The sequence below is a fragment of the Notechis scutatus genome, chromosome 6 (assembly GCF_049901735.1).
Source record: "Notechis scutatus isolate UNSWTSFEM ecotype Mainland chromosome 6, rNotScu1.2, whole genome shotgun sequence".
Classification (NCBI taxonomy): domain Eukaryota; kingdom Metazoa; phylum Chordata; class Lepidosauria; order Squamata; family Elapidae; genus Notechis; species Notechis scutatus.
In genome coordinates, this window is record NC_142014.1 from 30,898,551 (window position 1) to 30,918,366 (window position 19,816).

The window sequence follows — 19,816 nt, forward strand, 5'->3', positions numbered from 1 at the left end:
TGGCACAGCAGGGCTGGCTTTGACATCTGCCAGGGGAAGTAAATTATGCAACCAGCCATATGTCAGGCTGACAAGAACCTTGCAGTGTGTTGGGAGTGCCGGCAAAAGTGCATTGTGCAGCAACAATATATTCGTGTGTGTGTGTGTGTGTGTGTGTGTGTGCTTGAAGCTGTTAGACAACAAACTTTACCTCTTTCGAAATCCTCCATTGCTAGGAGGTTTGGCCCCAAACCATCATTCTCAAACTGTGCCTTTTTATTTACAGTAGGACTTGAAAATCTTGAATTTTGAAAAGATAGATGAGTGGATTTTGATAGTGAAGGATGGTTATCCCTTCCCATCATTTCTTTTTTCGAAAATTAATTCCTATAATTTACACTGTGAGGGATGGAGCAGGCAATTTTCTCTGATTTCTAGCCAAGTGCTGTTTCTAATAATTGCAGGTAGCCTTCAACTTATGATAGTTTCATTTAGTGACTGTTTGTGATGACCCAGGGTGGGATACAAAATAAACATAGTCACAAAAAAAAGGTGAAGCCCCTTTTATTCCTTCACTTTGCTTCCAAGCTATAAATATCATCGACTGGAGTCAAAAAAACTCGCACATGAGCAGTTACCAGAAAAAGGGAAATGCCATTTAAATTATAAAGAGTAAAAAACAACACAAACCAGGCAAGATAAGGGCTGGAGGATGTCCACAAATAACACACACTGGGAAGGATGCCAAACTTGGAGAGGAACCATAAACTAGAGATATTTCCATGCTTTGTTTTTAGCACTCGCCCATACGCATGTCCATCCTCTTATCCAGTTGTCACAGCTGCAGTCCATGAAGAGGATCAAGGCCCTCTCCTCCCGAGTAGACCACGTCTCTCCCTTATCCTCTCCTCCCTTCGTGCCCTAAGATGGAGAGGGGATGGGCCTGGGTCCTCCTCTGACTGCCCAGCCAGCCTCAGCCCTTCCCCAGCCTCCTCCACAACCTCCGGAGCCACACCTCCACTCCCTGTCGGCTGTTCCTCCTCTCCCTCAGAGTCTGACTCTAACAAGGGCATGACACTGTTCAAAGTTACAAAGTGATTTATAACCATTTTTCATGCTGACATTCATCCCCATGATTAGTGAACAAAATTCAGGTGAGGGCCACCGGTTCATATTTATGATGGTTGCAATGTCCCGGGGGTTATGTGATCCCATTTTGTGACCTTTGGATGAGCCAAATCAACGGGAAAGCCAGATTAACTTACCAACTGTGTTACCAGTTTAACAATTGCAGCGACTCACTTAATAAACGTGGAAAACAAAGGAGGTACAATGGAGCAAAACTCACTTAACAGCTGTCACACTGAGCAACAAAAATTTGTAGCTATACTGGTACACCTTAAAAATAATATTTTGTTAAATAATATTCTGTGTCTTCTTTATCCTTTATTTTTACTGTCGATCTATCCATCTCTGCACAGTCTAATATAGATTTCATCAGGGGTGGGATTCAAATTTTTTAACAACCGGTTCTGTGGGCATGGCTAGGTAAGTGTGTCTAGGTGGGCATGGCCATGTGACTGGGTGGATGTGGCTTCTTCTTTTTTGCCTCCTGGGCCTCAGGGGAGCCTCCTGGGGGGCGCTTTTGCTCCCAGAAGACTTCCCTGGGGCCCAGGAAGGCAAAAAATGGAGTGGGGGGTGCAGCTCCCACCCCCACGAACCCCCCTTTGCCTCCTGAGCCTCAGGGAAGCCTCCTAGGCAAAGCAGTAAGACAGTGAGGGGGATCCTGGCACAGCTGATCGATGGAACAGCTGATCGTCGGGAGGGGGAAAAAAGAAATACCTTAAGGAGTGACTGGGAGGAGGAGAACACAGTCAGCGATGTCGGGCATGCACATGATGTTGCGTATGCATGATAAGGACTGACTGGGAGAGGAGGGGAGGGGAGGGCAGAGAGGGGTGGGGCCAGCCAGGGGCACAATTTGCTGGTTCTCCGAACTGTGCAGAATCATAACAACCGGTTCTATAGAACCGATCCAAACCAGTAGAATCCCACCCCTGGGTTTTATGAATGGTTCGAAGATAAGATCTTTTTTATAATGTGGTGGCCAAAACTGGATGCAGTTTTGTTAATTAAGCATTGTACCTTATGATTCTTGGCTCTTGACGAATGTATCTTTTTTTTATGTACACTGAGAGCATCTGTACCAAAGACAAATTCCTTGTGTGTCCAATCACACTTGGTCAATAAAGAATTCTATTCTATTCTATCATCCACCCATACTCCCAGGGAGGCACAAAGATTCCCATCAGTTTGTTGCATCAGTTTATTAGGACTGCAGAAAAAAACAATGGCTACCAACCTGCCTTCCATGGAGGACCTGTATCCTGCACAAGTCAAAAAGAGGACTGTGAAAATATCTACAGACCCCTCACATCCCGGACATAAATTGTTTCAACTGCTTCCCTCAAAATGACACTTATAGAGCCCTGCACACCAAAACAACTAGACACAAGGACAGTTTTTTCCAGAACGCCATCACTCTGCTAAACAAATAATTCCCACAACACTGTCCAACTATTTACAAAGTCTGCACTACTATTACTATTAATCTTCTCATCACTCCTTATCGCCCATCCCTTCCCACTTGTGACTGTATGACTGTAACTTTGTTGCTTGCATCCTTACGATCTATATTGACTGTTTCCTCAGTATGATCTTTACTTGTTTATTGTACCCTATGATTCTTTTATTAAGTGTTGCACTTGATGATTCTTGACTCTGACGAATGTATCTTTCCTTTATGTACACTGAGAGCATTTGCACCGAGACAAATTCCTTGTGTGTCCAATCACACTTGGCCAACAAAAGAATTCATTCATTCATAGTCGGGATGATATTTGATTGGATCATGTGATGGACTGGAAGGTGCAGGGGCTGGATTTTGAATTTCATTTAGGAAGGGAAAACTCAAAATTTTCGGATTTGGGTTTCTCCAGAGGTGCCAACATGACTTCTTCCTTAATTAAATTCTTACTTGGATGAACTTTGTTTCTGGGTGCTGAATGAGAATGGGGAGTTTCATTGGAACACTGACATAGTCTTTTTGCTAAAAAGTGGAAGACAGAACATCCTGCCCTTATGCTAACCCAGAGACCCCATCCTTCTAGATCCTTATTAAAAAAAAAAAAACCTGGGAAGAAATTTTAACAAGTCCATCAGACTCGAATGATATCAAGTTTCCTTGACTCTTAAAAAAAATATATCAAAATCCTTGCAGAAGCGATAGCCCTAGGGTTTTAAATATTTCAAGCACTGGAAAAACTGCAGGAGTTCAAAATAGTAACTTTAATTGGCATGCCATTCAACGTTATTGCCTGCTATACTATATTCTAACAGATTTATTGACCAAATTTATACAGGGTGACTGACAGCAGCTGCTCAGAAATCAAACACCAGCTATGCTATTAGTACCTAGGAATTGCCATGGGTTGAATATTCGTGTCCAGTGCTACAGCTGCTGAAGGAACAATGTTGTTTGAAGCAAGATAATCATTAGAGTGCCTCAGTTTCTCTATTGGGGTGTAAGGATGACCTTAAGGAGATAGAAGGAAAGATACTGCCTAGGGAACAATTAGATAAGAGGAGGTACTGCCTGCAGCTGCACAACGGGAAGAGCAAGGATCCCTCCTAACTTCTCAGATTGTAAAATAGACAGTGGGAGATTTGTCCTTTCACACTTGCAACTGATGACGTGTTTGACCCCTCCCTTCGGCTCAGCCTGGTCATCTCCTACAGTTCTATTCTTTTACTTCTGTTCTGTTTATACTCTTTGATTTTTCTTCCTTTTTATTATTGTAAGCTTAGAGTAGGCTTAGAGTAGCTTCATGGGTGGGTGGGTGGGAGGATGATAGATAGATAGATAGATAGATAGATAGATAGATAGATAGATAGATAGATAGATAGATAGAGATAGAGACAGATAGACAGATGAGAGATGAGAGAGAGAGAGAAAGAAGAGAGAGAGAAATATTGGTAGGTAGATAAGTAATTAGATAGATAGATAGATAGATAGATAGATAGATAGATAGATAGATAGATAGATAGATAGACAGACAAACAGACAGACAGACAGACAGACAGACAGACAGACAGACAGATATGGAGATAATAAATTCAACAAATAAAAAAAATTACCACCCTGATTTGAATTATGAACAGTTCCCTGTTTAGAGGTCCCATAAATAGATTGAGTCTCTGGAACTTAGGAACTCAAAATGACACTCTTCTTTTTGTGATTATTTTTTCATATTTCGTTCTAATGTCTGAATTCAACAGCTTGCTCTATCTTTCTTTCTTTTTTTCTTTTTTCTTTCTTTCTTTCTTTCTTTCTTTCTTTCTTTCTTTCTTTCTTTCTTTCTTTCTTTCTTTCTTTCTTTCTTTCTTTCTTTCGTTTCCCTTTCCCTTTCTCTTTCTCTTTCTCTTTCTCTGTTTGCTGTTCAATGGATGGAAAGTAATCAAGGAGAGAAGCAACTTTGAATTAAGGAGAAATTTCCCAAGAGACAATTTAACCAATGGAACAAGTTGCCTCCAGGAGGTTAAACTGGAGGTTTTTAAGAGAATAGATTAAATTGTCTGAAATGGTATAGGATCTCCTGCTTATGCAGGGGATCTGCAAGGTCCTTTCCAATTCTTTATTCTGTTATAGTGTACATCAGAAAGTGGTTTAAATCACATGATGTTTTTGAAGACTTATTTGCATAAAGTTGTCACATGCAACATAACTTTAAATCTTCTGTGGTGCCCCTGTTGGAGTATGAATCCAAGGAGGAAGTCGAACATCTGAAAGGGAATGGGAGTGTGGCTCTGTTGGCTGTGGAGGAAACTGGGGAAGGGCAAAGTCCAGCTGGGCAGAGAAAGGGAGAGGTAGAACAAGGGAGAGGGAGTTCAGAGGCAGACCCAAACCTACCTCTTCATCCTAGGACATGCAGGGAGGAACGGAGAAGAGAGCAACATGGGTTGCATGACTTACAGGGGAAGAAAGGGCCCTGATTCCCTTCATTAGCCACACCTGGGAAGGGAGTTTAAAAGAGATGCATGCTGAATGCAGCATTTGCTGGAAACAAATGTGAGTTTATCTTGTGTTGACTTTGCTTATCTGTGTTCCTGGAGTCTTCCCAGCCGTGTTGAGTTATTGCCATGCCTTCACATCTGGAATTCTTGTTCCTGCCCTGTCAAACTAATTACCTCAGTTTGCCTTGATTGGACTTATAGTTACAGTTTTTGTTGACCATGTTTTGGACTTGATTCTCTGCAGCCAAAGGCTGTTCCTGGGAGAGTTTTTCTCCAGCCAGAAGGTAACCAGGACATTGGGGGTGAAGTTGGAGCTAATAAAGGGACTCCTACTGATTATCTGACTGTGTTGCCTTTGTGCCACAACCCAGGCCATCACATCTTCTGTTTTCATAGAGCATTTTAATAGGTTTAGGTTAAGCCTTTTTTTGTGTGTGTGACCTTCCCCTCAAAAAATGTAAAATTGAAAGTGATGGTACTACTGATAGAAGAGGATATTTGTAACTCAAAATTGAACTGTGGGGTCCTCGGTGCTCTCTGAGCTTCGTGGTTTTCTTGCAAACGTTTCAATATTCAAGCGAAGTAAAACATCATCGCTGCTAGAAGGGAGTGGGGTTTGCACTGATGATGTTCCCTAGTTTGGTAATGAAACGTCTACAAACCACCAAGCTCGGAGAACACCAAGGACCCCAATAAATATGGTACTTGTTAAGAGAATTACAGCTTTTTTAGAGTTCTTTTCCAAAACGTTACTTACATCATTCAGATCTTCTTTTGCATTGTAGTAGACAATATCACTCGTCTGTAAAAGAAGGAAGGGAGGGGAAAAGAAGAAGTAGGATGAATCTTTAAATATTAACAGTTCAAAGAAGTGTTCCTGAATTTTGGAATGAATTGTAACTTCTCATTTCTCAGCAAAGGTTCCCTTTAAACGGCATGTGAATATGCATGGAAAGCAATTTTCTTTTTGCTTACCTGGTCTCACCACTTATTATTAACTTCTTAACATCAGCGATTAAAATATGCTGTGCTATAGTTTAAGGGGAAAGTGAATGTATGACAACAATTTAACAAGGGCAGAAAGACTAGGTACTAATGTCAATCTATAAAGCCATAGGAAGACCATACCTAGAGTACTGCATCCAGTTTTGGACACCACACTATAAAAAAGATGGTGAGATTCTAAAAAAAGTGCAGAGGAGAGCAACCAGGATGATGAGGGGACTGGAGACTAAAACATATGAAGAACGGTTGTAGAAACTGGGCCTGGCTAGTCTAGGGAAGAGAAGGACCAGGGGAGACATGATAGCAGTCTTCCAATATTTGAGGGGCTGCCACAGAGAGGAAGGAGTGAAGCTATTCTCCAAAGCACCTGAAGGCCAGACAAAGAATAATGGATGGAAACTGAACAAGGAGAGATTCAACCTGGAAATAAGGAGAAACTTTCTGACAGGGAGAACAATCAACCCAAGGAATAGAACTTGCCCTCAGAAGTTGTGGGAGCTTCATCACTTGAGACTTTCAAGAAGAGATTGGACTGCCATCTGTTAGAAATGGTATCGGGTCCCCCACTTGGGCGGGGATGGTGGTGGACCAGATGACCTACAAGGTCCCTTCTATCAACTCTGAATATATCATCTCTTTATGTTTTTTTTTTTTTTTTTTTTGTTTTTTTTTTTTTGTGTTTTTTTTGTTTTTTTTTTTTTTTGGGGGGGGTTTTTTTTTTTTTTTTTGTGTTTTGGTTTGTTTTTTTGGTGGGGGGGTTTTTTTGGGTTGGGGGGGGTTTTGGGGGTTTGGGGGGGGGGGGATTTTTATTTGGTTTTGTTTTTTTTTTTTTGGGGTTTTTTTTTTTGGTTGTTTGGGGGGGGGGGGGGGGGGGGGGGGTTTTTTTTTTTTTTTGGGTTTTTTTTGGGGGGGGTTTGGGGGGTGTGTGGGTGGGGGGGGGGGTTGGGGTTTTTTTGTTTTTTTTTGTGTGTTGGGGTGGGTGGGGGGGGGGTTGGGGGGGGGGGGGGGGGGGGGGGGGGGGGGGGGGGGGGGGTTTTTTTTTGTTTTTTGGGGGGGGGGGGGGGGTGTGGGGGGGGGGGGGGGGCAAACCGGGAGGGGGGGGGGGGATTCTTTCCTCTTTCCGGGGCGGGGAACGTTTCTGATTATTAATAGGCGAGTGTTGTAAGATTAGGGAACAGGCAGCCATGAAATCTCTGGTTTGGGCTGTTGTCAAGTACATTGATTAGCATTCAAGAAGCCACCCATTCAGAATCAACTGAATGCTCCTTTAAAGTACAATTCTGAAACCTCAACACAGATAAAAACTCTAAAAGGGCTTAGAAAATTGATATTATCTAGTTGGGTCATGAAACATCTCCAAGAAAACCACCAAACTCAGAGACCACCAAGAACTTTGCTGATTAGGAGTATCAAGGTTCAGCTAAATTTGCTATGAGTGTATATTCTAGTGCAAGGGTGCCAAATTTGCGGCCTGTGGGCTGGGTGCTTCCCACACCCAGTTTAGTAAAGGGGGGAAAAGTCACGATACATCATGTGACGACACTGTGATGCCACGAGTTAGGTACCGCTGTTATAGTGGCTTTAATTTTACAACGTATGGACAGACCTAACCATGAATGGTGCAGTGGCCTAGAGGTGGAGCTCTCACCTCACAATCAGGAGGCTGTGAGTTCGATCCTAGATAGAGGCAGATATTTCTATCTCTGAGCACACTGAGAATATATCTGCTGAACAAAACTCCGCATTGGCAACAGGAAGGGCATCTGGCCAGTAAACACTCAGCTCCATTCAGTTGCCCAGTCTCCAATCCACAAGGGATTACAGGGTCGTTAAAAGGAGATGATGATAGACAGCCCTAACCATTGTTTCAATTGTAGAAATGTGACTAAGCCGAGTTGGAAACTAACCAAGGAGAGAAGCAACATTATAACTAAGGAGAAATTTCCTGACAGTGAGAACTATTAACCAGTGGAACAACTTGCCTCCAGAAGTTGTAAATGCTCCAACACTGGAAGGTTTTAAGGAGAGATTGGATAACCATTTGTCTGGAGTGTTGTAGGGTTTCCTGCCTCGGCAGGGGGTTGGACTAGAAGATCTCCAAGGGTCCCTTCCAACTCTGTAATTGTATTCTATTCTAAGCCTAAAACCACTAGGGAATTTCTAGAAGCCTGATATTCTGACAAATAAGCCATCAGTAAAGATATTAACAATATTTATAGACAAGGCATATTAACAATATTTATAGACAAAAGAGAAAACTAGCCAAAAAGGAACAAAAAGACTGGCGCACCTCTCCATCAGCAATCAGCAGCCAGATCAGCATAAATTAACTCCAAAATTAATATCAAACCAACAATCCAGTAAACCATACCTCAATCAAGAAACTGCCAAAGAAGCCAACAGCAAACAGCCCAACCAAAGAACCTTTAAGACCAAGGGTGGTATTCAAATGTCTTAACAAGCTGTTCTGTGGGTGTGGCCTAATTTGTGGGTGTGGCTTGGTGGTCATGTGACTGGGTGGGCGTGGCTTGTATGTAAATATTGTAAATATTTATGTAAATATTGAATTTTTTATTTAAAAAAGAGCAACTTTTACCCAAAATCAGGCAAAGCAGGCAGGCACATTGAGTTGCTCACAGAATCACAGATTCACTCTGAGATCTATCTTTCTGCAATCTGCTACCTGAGTCTGTACTGAAAAATAGAAGCTTCAGTCCTAAGGAAGGTTCAGCTCCACTTTTAGATTAGCTAAAAAGCAAGAAATCCAACAATTTCCTGCTTTTTTGCTAATCTAAATCTTCCATCACAGCTGATAGTCAGAACAGCTGATAGTCAGGCGGAAAAAAATGGAAAATTAGCAATTTACCAAAAATTTGGCAAAGGCACAACGCAGGCAAGTTGGATGGCGCACCTGCCAGGTAAGGAGTGAGTGGGCTGGGTGGGGCGGGGCGAGGCCAGGCAGTGGCACAATTTGCCGGTTCTCCAAACTGTGTAGAATCATAACAACCGTTTCTATAGAACTGGTCCAACCAAGTAGAATCCTACCCCTGTTTAAGACCCACACCAACAGGGCAAGCCATCAAAATATAAAACTGACAGCAAACTGTACTCATTAACACTTGATGATGTTACCTAGTTGGGTAGTGAAATGTCTGCAAGAAAACAACCAACTCAGGGAGTACCAAGGAGCCCCCCCCCCCCAATTCTATTATGATCAATGGGTAGAAAATACTTTTACTACGGGCAAAGAAACAGCCAGAGAGTATGCTTACGATGCTAATAAAAAACAGTTTGCTCTATTTCAATAATAAAGACCAAATAATAATAAGAGTTAATAGCTAAATAGTTTATTGCAACCAAACACATTGAGTGCAATAAACAAAAGGATAAGTAGTTCATGGTTGAGTATATAAAAACACATAGATGAGAAAGAGATTTACAGAGAAAAAAAACCAATATATTTTTTTATGAACAGCTAAAAGGTGAAAAGCATGCTTGGTTGGATGTTCTCTTGAATTTCACCCAAAATTCTTGCTACATTTTATGTTGGGTGTTTTTTTTTTGTCTCATAACAGAAGGTAAACATTGCATTTTTCTTTGAAAGAGCAACAGCATCTGCATAACATATGCAGTGCAATCATCTTTAGAAAAAGTACAATCTAATCAAACCTAAGCAACATTTTTTTTCTGATTTTCATGGCCACATGCCTTCAGAATAACAGAATAATAGAATACCAGAGTTGGAAGGGACCTTGGAGGTCTTCTAGTCCAACCCCTTGCTCAAGAAGGAGACTCTATACCATTTCAGATAAATGGTTTTCCAATCTCTTCTTAAAAACTTCCAATGATGAAGAAGGAAGGAAGGAAGGAAGGAAGGAAGGAAGGAAGGAAGGAAGGAAGGAAGGAAGGAAGGAAGGAAGGAAGGAAGGAAGGAAGGAAGGAAGGAAGGAGGCAGCCCCTCAAATTTCAGAATAATGCTATCATATCACCCCTGGTCCTTCTTTCTTTCTTGTGGCTGATGCTTTGAAAACAATCCTGAAATTCTTCCGATGGTAAAGTTATAAAACGGAATAATCAAAAGAACATGGAAGAAGATTAATTTAAAACCAAATAAAGACAGAGCTACAGCTAAGGACCTGAGTATTTCCTTCTAAGTTTAAATGACAGCGGGACAAAAGCAACAGCTGGAAACACAGCTGCAACAGGCTTGTTCAATTTTTGAGCCCTGAGCCTCCAGTTCAGCTCCCACCAATCATCTCACTATAATTGGGGCCATAAAGGCCATAATCAATAAATGTCCTTACATCACCAACTCCACAAGGATAATGACATAGTTTGACAGGCCAAAATCTCCTTCCAGGCAAAGACCTCTCTCTCTCTCTCTCTCTCTCTCTCTCTCTCTCTCTCTCTCTCTCTCCTCTCTCTCCCTCCTCTCCCTCTCCCTCCCTCCCTCCTTCTCTTTCTCTACCTCTTTCTCTCTCCCTCCCTCTCTTTCTTTCTCCTCCTACAGCAAAGTCTTTAAATAGCAATGGTAAATGTCTGTATCATTGCAAACACAAATTGCAGCAAACATTATTTCATTATACCTGCTTTTTCTCAATCCAATATGCTTACACACAAGGAGAAAATCAAATTAAAGCAGGAGCTGGACTAATTAAGGAGTTCTCAATCTCAAACTTAAATACCTCACTTTTGCAGTGTGGATGGGCTTCATTTCTTTCTTTCTTTCTTTCTTTCTTTCTTTCTTTCTTTCTTTCTTTCTTTCTTTCTTTCTTTCTTTCTTTCTTTCTTTCTTTCTTTCTCTCTTATCTATCATCCCATCCCATCAATCTCTTCAATCTCTTATCCTATGCCATGCCATGCCATGCCATCCATCCATCCATCCATCCATCCATCTATCATCTACTGTATATATTTCCAATAGAAAAGAATATTTGCAGTTCACAGTGGAACTATGAGGTCCTTGGTGCTCTCTAAACCTGGTTATTTTCTTGCAGACATTTCACTACCCAGCTTGGTAACATCACCAGTTCTAGAAGTGAATGGGTTTTGCAGAGTGGAGGAGGAAGAGGAGGAAGAGGAAGATTGTGGGTCATTGGTGCTCTCTAAGCTTGGTCGGGTTTTTTTGCCGAGGATTCATTACCCAAACTAGTGCTAGTCCTAACCCTAGCACTAACCCTAGCACTGATGTTGTTACCTAGTTGGGTAATGAAATGTCTGCAAGAAAACCACCGAGCTCAGAGAGCACCAAGGACCTCACAATTATTTATATCTCACTTTTATTATTTATTACTGCATATATCTCAAGGTAGGGATCATACCCAATATTCTTTCCTCTTCCTATCAATATAATTGGGGCAATATTGATATAATTGGAGCAATTCAGGGTCCCTCTGAATTGGGGATATAGTTCAATGACACCTTCTCCTTTCCCCAGGTCATTTTACACAGGACACTCAAAGTTTGTTGAAAAAAATACGTGTGTGTGTGTGTGTGTGTGTGTGTGTGTGTGTGTGTGTGTGATGTTTGTCCTCCAGAATGACAAATGGAGGCCAGATGGTTTTGAGTCTGGACAGATGGGCCACAGTTCAAATCCCTTAATCTGGCAGAGAATGTGGATCTTGGACAAATCCTATGCACAGATATAAACAAACTTCATTAAAAATAAGTAATATAATTATTTGTATAAGATGTTTTACAGGTGGCATTTCCCCCCGACAAGAATAGCAAGAATGTTCAAGAATAAATCCGAAAAATGTTGGAAATGTCATCAGACACCTGGCTCATTTTACCATATGTGGTGGACTTGTGCGGATGCCAAAAAGTACTGGACTAAAATCCACATGTGGTTGGAGAAAATGACGAAAAAACACATAGACTTGAAACCAGAGATATTTTTATTGGGAATTTTACCTGAAATTTATGGTAAAGACTTGAAATACCTGATTGTAAATGTATTAACAGCGGCTAGGATTGTATTTGCTAAAAACTGGAAAAATGAGAAGATACCATCACAGGAGGAAATTATTAAGAAAATATTGGAATGTGCTGAAATGAGTAGATTGACATTTGAAATTAGAGAACAAGAGGATAAACAATTTTATAAAATTTGGGATCTTTTCTATCAATGGTTAGATAACAAAGTACAGTAATGAAATATGTAGATTTCTAGAAAATAATAAATATATAAAGATGTACTTTTTAAAATTATAACTACAAAATGATTTTAGGATAGATTTGGGATGATAATATGAACTGTTATACAATAAATTAAGTAAATTATGGTTATCTTGTAAAACATGAATGAATAAAAGTATAGTCAAATGATTGATTAATAATGATACTAAGGTATTTAGTTTTTGATTGACAATATGAGATTATATGTAATGTAATTGTAATTGAAGACTATGAAATGGAAGCACAAAACAATTTGTAAACCAACTGGCACACTGTATGTACACTTACGGAAGACAGCTTGATGTTTTTATGTTTTGTTTGTTTATGTTTGTTTTTAAAAAAACAATAAAACCTTTATAAAAAAAAGTAATATAATTGAACTCAAACTAAGCATGAATCATGAATTTGATTTGGGAAGGAATACTCTAGCTATCTATTTCTGATTTACTTTAATGAGATCATGATGGGCTCACTAATTTATTTATTTTTGTAAGGCTGTACACTCATAAAAAAATAATTACAACTTAAAATCTATGTAAAGCATCGGGAGCTAGGAGAGAAGCAGTCCATGAACTAGATGCAAACAAAATGCTGATATAATTTCCTATGTTAAACTGATAGTTAATGACTGTACAGAAGTTTCAAATAACATTCATTTGCCATGCTTCACATCTCATTTGAAGCAAATATTGATTGCAGGAGGAATAATACAAGCTTGCGTCATTCAAAATAAAATGTATGATACTTTCTAAGACGTAAGTGAATTCATGGCCTGTTTCTATCCCCAATTTGTTTTGTTTCTCATCACTTTTGCTTTCTGCCAATTAGAGGTTGGTAAACCTGATCTTACTTCTTTGCCAATACAAGGGAAGATAATCATGCTACTACTAGAAGCTCAACCTAATTAGCAGTTCATTGATCTTTTTCGGCAACCTGGTGGGTCAAACTCCAAAAAGCAATTTGCAACTTGGCAGGTGGCTCGCCAAAGGAACCATAGCAATCAAGTTTTTTATGTCTTTTTAACCTTACTACGTTGGATACATATTCGCAGGAAGCCAAGTAAATCTCATCAGCGGGGGCTGCAAAAATAGGCATGACCACCAGAGGGCAACAAAGAGTTACAAAAATTTTTTCCTTTCCTTGCCACCTAGTGGCCATTTGGGGTATTACATTCCCAGTGATAAGAATACAATAGTAAATACAAATAAAGTTCTCATTGATTGAAATATTCTGATCAGCCAATCCTGTGTAAAAAAAAAAAAATCTTTGGACTAGGGCAGATGAAAGGATCAGAGGTGAAGACTTGTTCTTGAATGTCTTGTAATGTTAAGGGATGGCTAGCTCTGCCTCTATTTTTTAATTTTTGATTAATGTTTTTATATAGAACAGGAGAAAGGTGTAAAAACAGCCTTCCAGATTGCCACTCACATTAGAACCAATTCTGAAACCAACGCCAAGATTGACAAGATAAAAAGAAAACACAGTCATTTCACTAAAAACAGATATCTAATAAAGCCATTTGCCATTGTTAAAAAAGAAGATGAAGATGACAGGAATATTGCCAAACTCTAACCATCTCCTTTCTCTTTTGCACCAATTTAGCTGCCAATTCAGAATTTTTGCACGTCGGTTGAAAAGAGAACTGACACCTCAGTGATACCATCTATCAAGGCAGTGCTTTGTAATGTTATTTATTTATTGTAACACAATCCATAGGTACAAAAAAGGTCAACTGAAAATCTATGCTTGGGATTAGTTTTGTGATACAGAAAAACAACAACAATCTACTAGAAGAAGTTGTGATCCTCTGGCATCCTGTGGAGATGGCAGCAGAATCAGACAGTGGGGAGGAACATGGGCCAATCTGGGAATCTGGGGAGGACTCGAACGAGGGTCCTGCATCCGATACAGAGATGGGGCCAGGGCCATCTGATAGTTATGTGCTGACTCCGGAGCCTCCAGAATCTGGCAGCAGTGAGGCAGAGGAAAAAAGGGAGCCCTGTTCCCAGCGTGCGTATGTGCAGAGCTGCCAGAAGGCAAGGGCAGCTAAAACAAAAGGGGTGACTAGGGAGTAAGGCTTGGAGGTGATTGGCCCCTCCCATAAGACATAAAGGAGGAGCAAAGGGACAGGAACCTTTGCAGGAAGCAACTTTGTTCGTACTGGTCAGTTTGAAACCTGAAGCTTCATGTTGAATTTGTGCTCTGGTTGGCCTTGTATAACTAATTGGATATTTAGTTGTTGGTAGCATTTCAAGGAAGATAAAGGTGCGTGCTTATCAGACTTATCCTGAAGGACTTTGGCAGACTTCCATGGGACTCTTTACAAACTGTTTGAGACTCATTATTGGCTGTGAATGACTAAAATTCACAGCCATTGAAATAAAGAAAAAAGGGTTTTGGGACTAACATGTATTTGTTAGTGTCTCAATAAGCCAGGGGTCTTCAAACTTGACAGCTTTAAGACTTGTGGACTTCAACTCCCAGAATTCCTCCTCCAGTCATGTTAGCTCAGGAATTCTGGGAGTTGAAGTCCATAAGCCTTAAACTTGCAGAGGGCTACAACAGGGGGCACATAACCCCCAGTCAGTGGACAGGCACCGGGCCACAGCATGTCAAAAATGGGCCTAAACACAAGCGAAGCATGTAGACAGCATGTGAAACAACACACCCTCCAGTCCACAGAAAAACCTCTCTCCAGGAACTGGTCCTTGGTGCCCACAAGGTTGGGGGTCACTGGGTTAGAGAATGGCCTTGTCAGGTCCACATATCAAAATCCAATTAAATGGATGTATTGCTAAAAACATATGCACAAGAATCTTCTCAACTAGCTGGATAGCACTTGCTTGGTTTTAGATAAGGGTCAATGCTAGATCGAATTGGATGGGTAGTGCCAGGTGCTAAGAGTGAGGAACACTTGCTGAGTTCAAGAAAGAACCAAGCTTCTCAAAACAATTAGATTTTAATGAACGGTTTTGAAACTGAGCTGACTTCACCTTATCAAGAGTGGCTGATGGGATCTTTAGTATGCCCAATCTGCTAGATTGAATTGGATGGGTAGTGCCAGGCGCTAAGAATGAGGAAGACTTGCTGAGTTCAAAGCACTGAAGAATTTATTATTGCTACCAATATATAAGAAGTGGGTGGGCTAACAGTTAAAGGTAAAGGTCTATTGTGGCAACGCAATGATTCCAAACTAATGACATGTTTAACTCCACCTTCCATCCCAGCTTGCTCATCTCTACAGGTGAGACTCTTGGAAGAGAAAGGGATGAATGTGAAAAATCTCGCCTTCTACTTCCTCCATAATACACGTAGTTTTCAACTTACAACAGTTTGTTTAATGACTGTTCAAAGTTAGAATGTACTGGGGAAAAATGACTTATTTATGACCATTTTTCATACTTATGACCATTGCAGCCTCCCCGTGGTCACATGATTTACATTCAGATGTTTGATCACTGACTCAGTGTCCCGGGGGTGTCATGTGATCCCTTTTTGCGACCTTCTGATAAGCCAAGTCAATGAGGGAAAAAACAGTTTCACTTAACAACCATGTTACTAACTGAAGAATGGCAGTGATTCACTTAACAAAGGTGGAGAGAAAAGTAGTAAAAGGGGGTAAAACTCAGTTAAGAAATTTCTCACTTAACAACATAAATTGTGGGCTCAATTGTAGTCATAAGTTGAGGACTACCTGTATACATTTCTGTGGTCAATCCTTTGCCTCCAGAAAAAGAAAGTAGGCACTTAGAGAGAAATTTGTAAAACAATTCAAAAGAATCCCGAAATGTTCGACACAGTTCAATTTCCAATCTACTGCCATGATCTTCTCAAACAAGACAGAACAGAACAGCAAACAGTTGTAAATTGGAATTTCTGTGTTGAGTAAACATTGCTCTTATTACTATTCTTTAATATTTAGACTCATCTCCTGCCAAAGTTTCACTCTAAATGAGATGAGAAGGACACTGGTTCCTCATTAGAGTTTGCTAAACCCTCTCCTCCATTTTAGAAATTGCTCCTCAGGAACTGGTCCCACCTAGTAAGATAATAAATAAATCTATATATATAAAAGCGAAATGCCACTCATGCCATCATCACAAAATCTCCAGAACCGTAAAGCCTACAAACTTGACATTTGGCACGTATGTTCTACTTGGCTTCTAGGGGCTCACTAAGAAAGGATTTTTCCAAATGACCATCAGAGCCTTTAGAGCAGGGGTGTCCAACCTTGGCAACTTTAAGACTTGTGGACTTCAACTCCCAGAATTCCTCAGCCAGCTGGCTGAGGAATTCTGGGAGTTGAAGTCCACAAGTCTTAAAGTTGCCAAGGTTGGACACCCCTGCTTTAGAGTATTTCTTATATTATTATTATTAACTCACTCAGATGCTAAGGAGTTCTTCTCCACTTCCCCATCTGAAAAGAAATCTGTTCCAAATGCAAAACTGAAGCAGAGCAGAGGAGCTTCTGTTTCAGTTTTAGTTTCACAGCACCAAGCGGCTGTACTACAGAACCCTACTTCAACCCTACAAACTACATCAGACAAGGAAACTAGTGCCATACAGGTTAGCACTACAGTTAGTCCATGACTTACAAACATTTGTTGGTAGATTAAAGTTAAAACGGGACTGAAAAAAACTGATTTTTGAATGGTATTCTCATCTACAAAAGATAAGTCTGCTAGTATTTTATTCAGCTAATTTTTTCCAGGGGTGAATGAGGGGGGAGGGAGGGAGAGAAATGATATTCTAGAAGAGTCAAATAAAATAAGGAAAGAAAAGGTATTTCAAAGTGAACTGGAATGAGCGGAGGGAAGGAGGGGAAGAAGGAGGGAGGGAGGGAAAAAAGAGGGAGGGAGTAAAAAAGAGGGAGGGAGGGACGGAGGGAAGAAGGGAGGGAGAGGGAAGGAGGGAGGGAGGGTGGGAGGAAGGAAGATGGAAGGAGGGAGGGAGGAAAAAAGAGATGGAGGGAGGAAGAAAGGAAAAAAGAGAGAGGGAGGGAGGGAGGAAGGGAGAGGGAGGGAGGGAGGAAGAAGGACTTTCTGCAGTAGGGAAGACAAAACTAATTAGCTCCATACCCATCAGCTAGATATTACTGTTGGCAGGGGAGCCGGTCAGTTCTTAATCCACTCTACAGACTCCCATTAGCAGAAATAAAAGAACAGAAAACTTTCCCTGAGGTGCTGATAATTAGAATTTATTTAGACCTCGGATACATCTGCTATTTTAGCTTTTCAGATTTTATCTCCACGGCGGTTTTTTGATTTTCACCAATGTTAGTTTTGGTTTCCCCTGCTTGTTAATTGATTTACACCTTCAATTGATTGTTAAGGTGGGTTTTTTTTATGGTTGCTTTCTATTTGATTTATGGAGAGTTCACTTGTCTCTTTATTAAATGCCTCCCCGAGATCTATTAACTATAGTATGAATTAATAAGAAATAAAATTAGGAAAGGTAGTTACAATGAAAGATGGACAAATTGTTTTGGGTTCTGTGTTTATAAGAGCTCCATTCAACTGGAAATTCTTCAGCCAGAAAGTAATTTCTCTCTTTCACACACAAAACAATCACACACACACACACACACACACACACACACACACACACACACACAAAACCCTATAAAAGTGATACCTTCTAAGAGGCTGGATTTAAGCTTGAAGAAACACAAGGATGTAACTGATATTGTAAACAAAGGACAAATCCTATTAATCAGTGGTGGGATTCAACCGGTTTGCACTGGTTTAGGAGAACTGGTTAACTTCCTGAGCAGTTTGGTGAACTGGTTGTTGGAAGAAATCGTTAGGGCAGAAGAATCAGCTGTTAAATTATTTGAATCCCACCACTGCTATTAATGCCGAGATCTACATATAGTCCTCGACTTACAACCACAATGGAGCCCATAATTTCTGTTACTAAGTGAATTTTATGACTTTTCTTGCCATCGTGGTTAAGTGAATCACTGCCGTTGATAAGTTAGGAACACGGTCATTAAGTGAACCTGGTTTCCCCATTGACTTTGCTTGTCAGAAAGTCACAAAAAGGGGATCATGTGATCCTGGGCCACTGCAACTGTCATAAGTACATGCCAGTTGCCAAGCCTCTGAATTTCGAACATGGGACCGTGGGGATTCTGCAAGGGTCATAAGTGTAAAAAACAGTCCTAAGTCAGTTTTTTTTCACTGCCGTTGTGATGTCAAATGGTCACTAAATGAACTGTTGTAAATTGAGGACCACCTGCAGAAGGATTCCCCTTTCATATATTCTCGACCGAGCTTCTTGATTGAAATAGCTGCCAGACGTTACATGAGGTGATGAAGTTACAAGGGGCCCCCTAAAAAGTGACCAATGACTATGTCTTGCATTTACAACTGTTGCAGTCCTGTATTCACAATTGGTTGAAACATCTCAGGATGGTGGGATTGTCGTTTGCAACCTTCCTAGGGGGCTTCAGACAGGGGTGGGCTTCAAAAAAATTAGCAACAGGTTCTCTGCCTGGTTGCTGGGTGGATGTGGCTATGGTGGGATGTGGCCTAGTCAGGCTCCTGTCCTCCTCGGGCTCCAGAGGCTTTCACCAAGTGTTTAGGAGGGTGAAAAATGGCCTCCCGGGGTTCCGGAGCCTCTCTGGAAGCCAAAACGGGCCCATTTCTGGCCTTCTTGAACTTCTGGGAAGCCCATTTTTGCCCTCCCTGAGCCTCCGTGCACGCCCTGCATTTACCCGCATCCAAAATGGGCCACATGGGGACTCGTGGAAGGGGCGGAGTGGGGTGGATGGGGCTAGCCAGGAGTGGGACTTGTGGGTTCTCCAAACTGCACAGAATCTTAGCTCTCCTGAACCCCTGCAAACCCTCCATCAGCCCATCCCTGGCTTCAGAGAAGCAAATTCAATGGGAGGAAGCGGGGAATCCAGAGTCGCTTAATGAAACCAGACGATTTGCTTAATGGGTGTGAAAAGAAAGGTGGCAAAACAGGACGCCTTGCTTAGCAATGGAAATTGGGTGCTCAGTTGTGGCCGTAAGTCAAGGACCACCTATAAAGGCGTGTAAAGTTCTAGGCTATGGAATGAATATGAAACCTAGTGTCAATTGTCTGACTAGTGAGCCCAAGACAAGGAAACACTCCCAAGAGATTTGAATCCCCCAAAGTAATTGGATTATTATTATTGGATACATCATTTTGGTACTGAAGAAACAAAACCAGCTCTGGTTTTCTCGTGCAAATGCTTGCCCAGTGAAACAGTGGCTTCCCCATCTCCCCACCCCTGGGTCTAGGCTTCCCAAGATCATGAAACTGACTCCTTGTCCCGATAAAACCCCTTTTATTTAGGTATAAAGGGAATTCCTCTCCAGCAAAGTCCTGGCAAACAGTCTTTTGTGAGATTTCACAACTACAGACATTTATCAGGCTGGAAGAGCTGCCAGGCCAACAGCTTCCAAACGCCACGCTACAGCAGACTACTTGGCAAGGAGTCAGGAACAGATCTTCACCCTAATGAATTGAACGAAGTGTCTCCTGCAAACACCCCTCCCCTTTTGCTCCTCTTTATTCCCTATGGGAGGGGCCATTCACTGTCCACCTAAGC

At 41.2% G+C, this 19,816-nt stretch overlaps 1 protein-coding gene across 6 annotated transcripts in view; it reads right to left on the minus strand.

The window, feature by feature from the left end:
• The window catches only part of CACNA2D1 (calcium voltage-gated channel auxiliary subunit alpha2delta 1), a 318,569-nt gene that overhangs the window by 131,796 nt on the left and 166,957 nt on the right, over positions 1-19,816 (minus strand). For all 6 annotated transcript variants that reach the window (XM_087967845.1, XM_087967844.1, XM_087967842.1 and 3 more), the window contains exon 5: positions 5,810-5,854. In XM_087967845.1, coding sequence (XP_087823971.1) covers positions 5,810-5,854 — 45 coding nt within the window. The remainder of the gene's footprint in view (positions 1-5,809; positions 5,855-19,816) is intronic.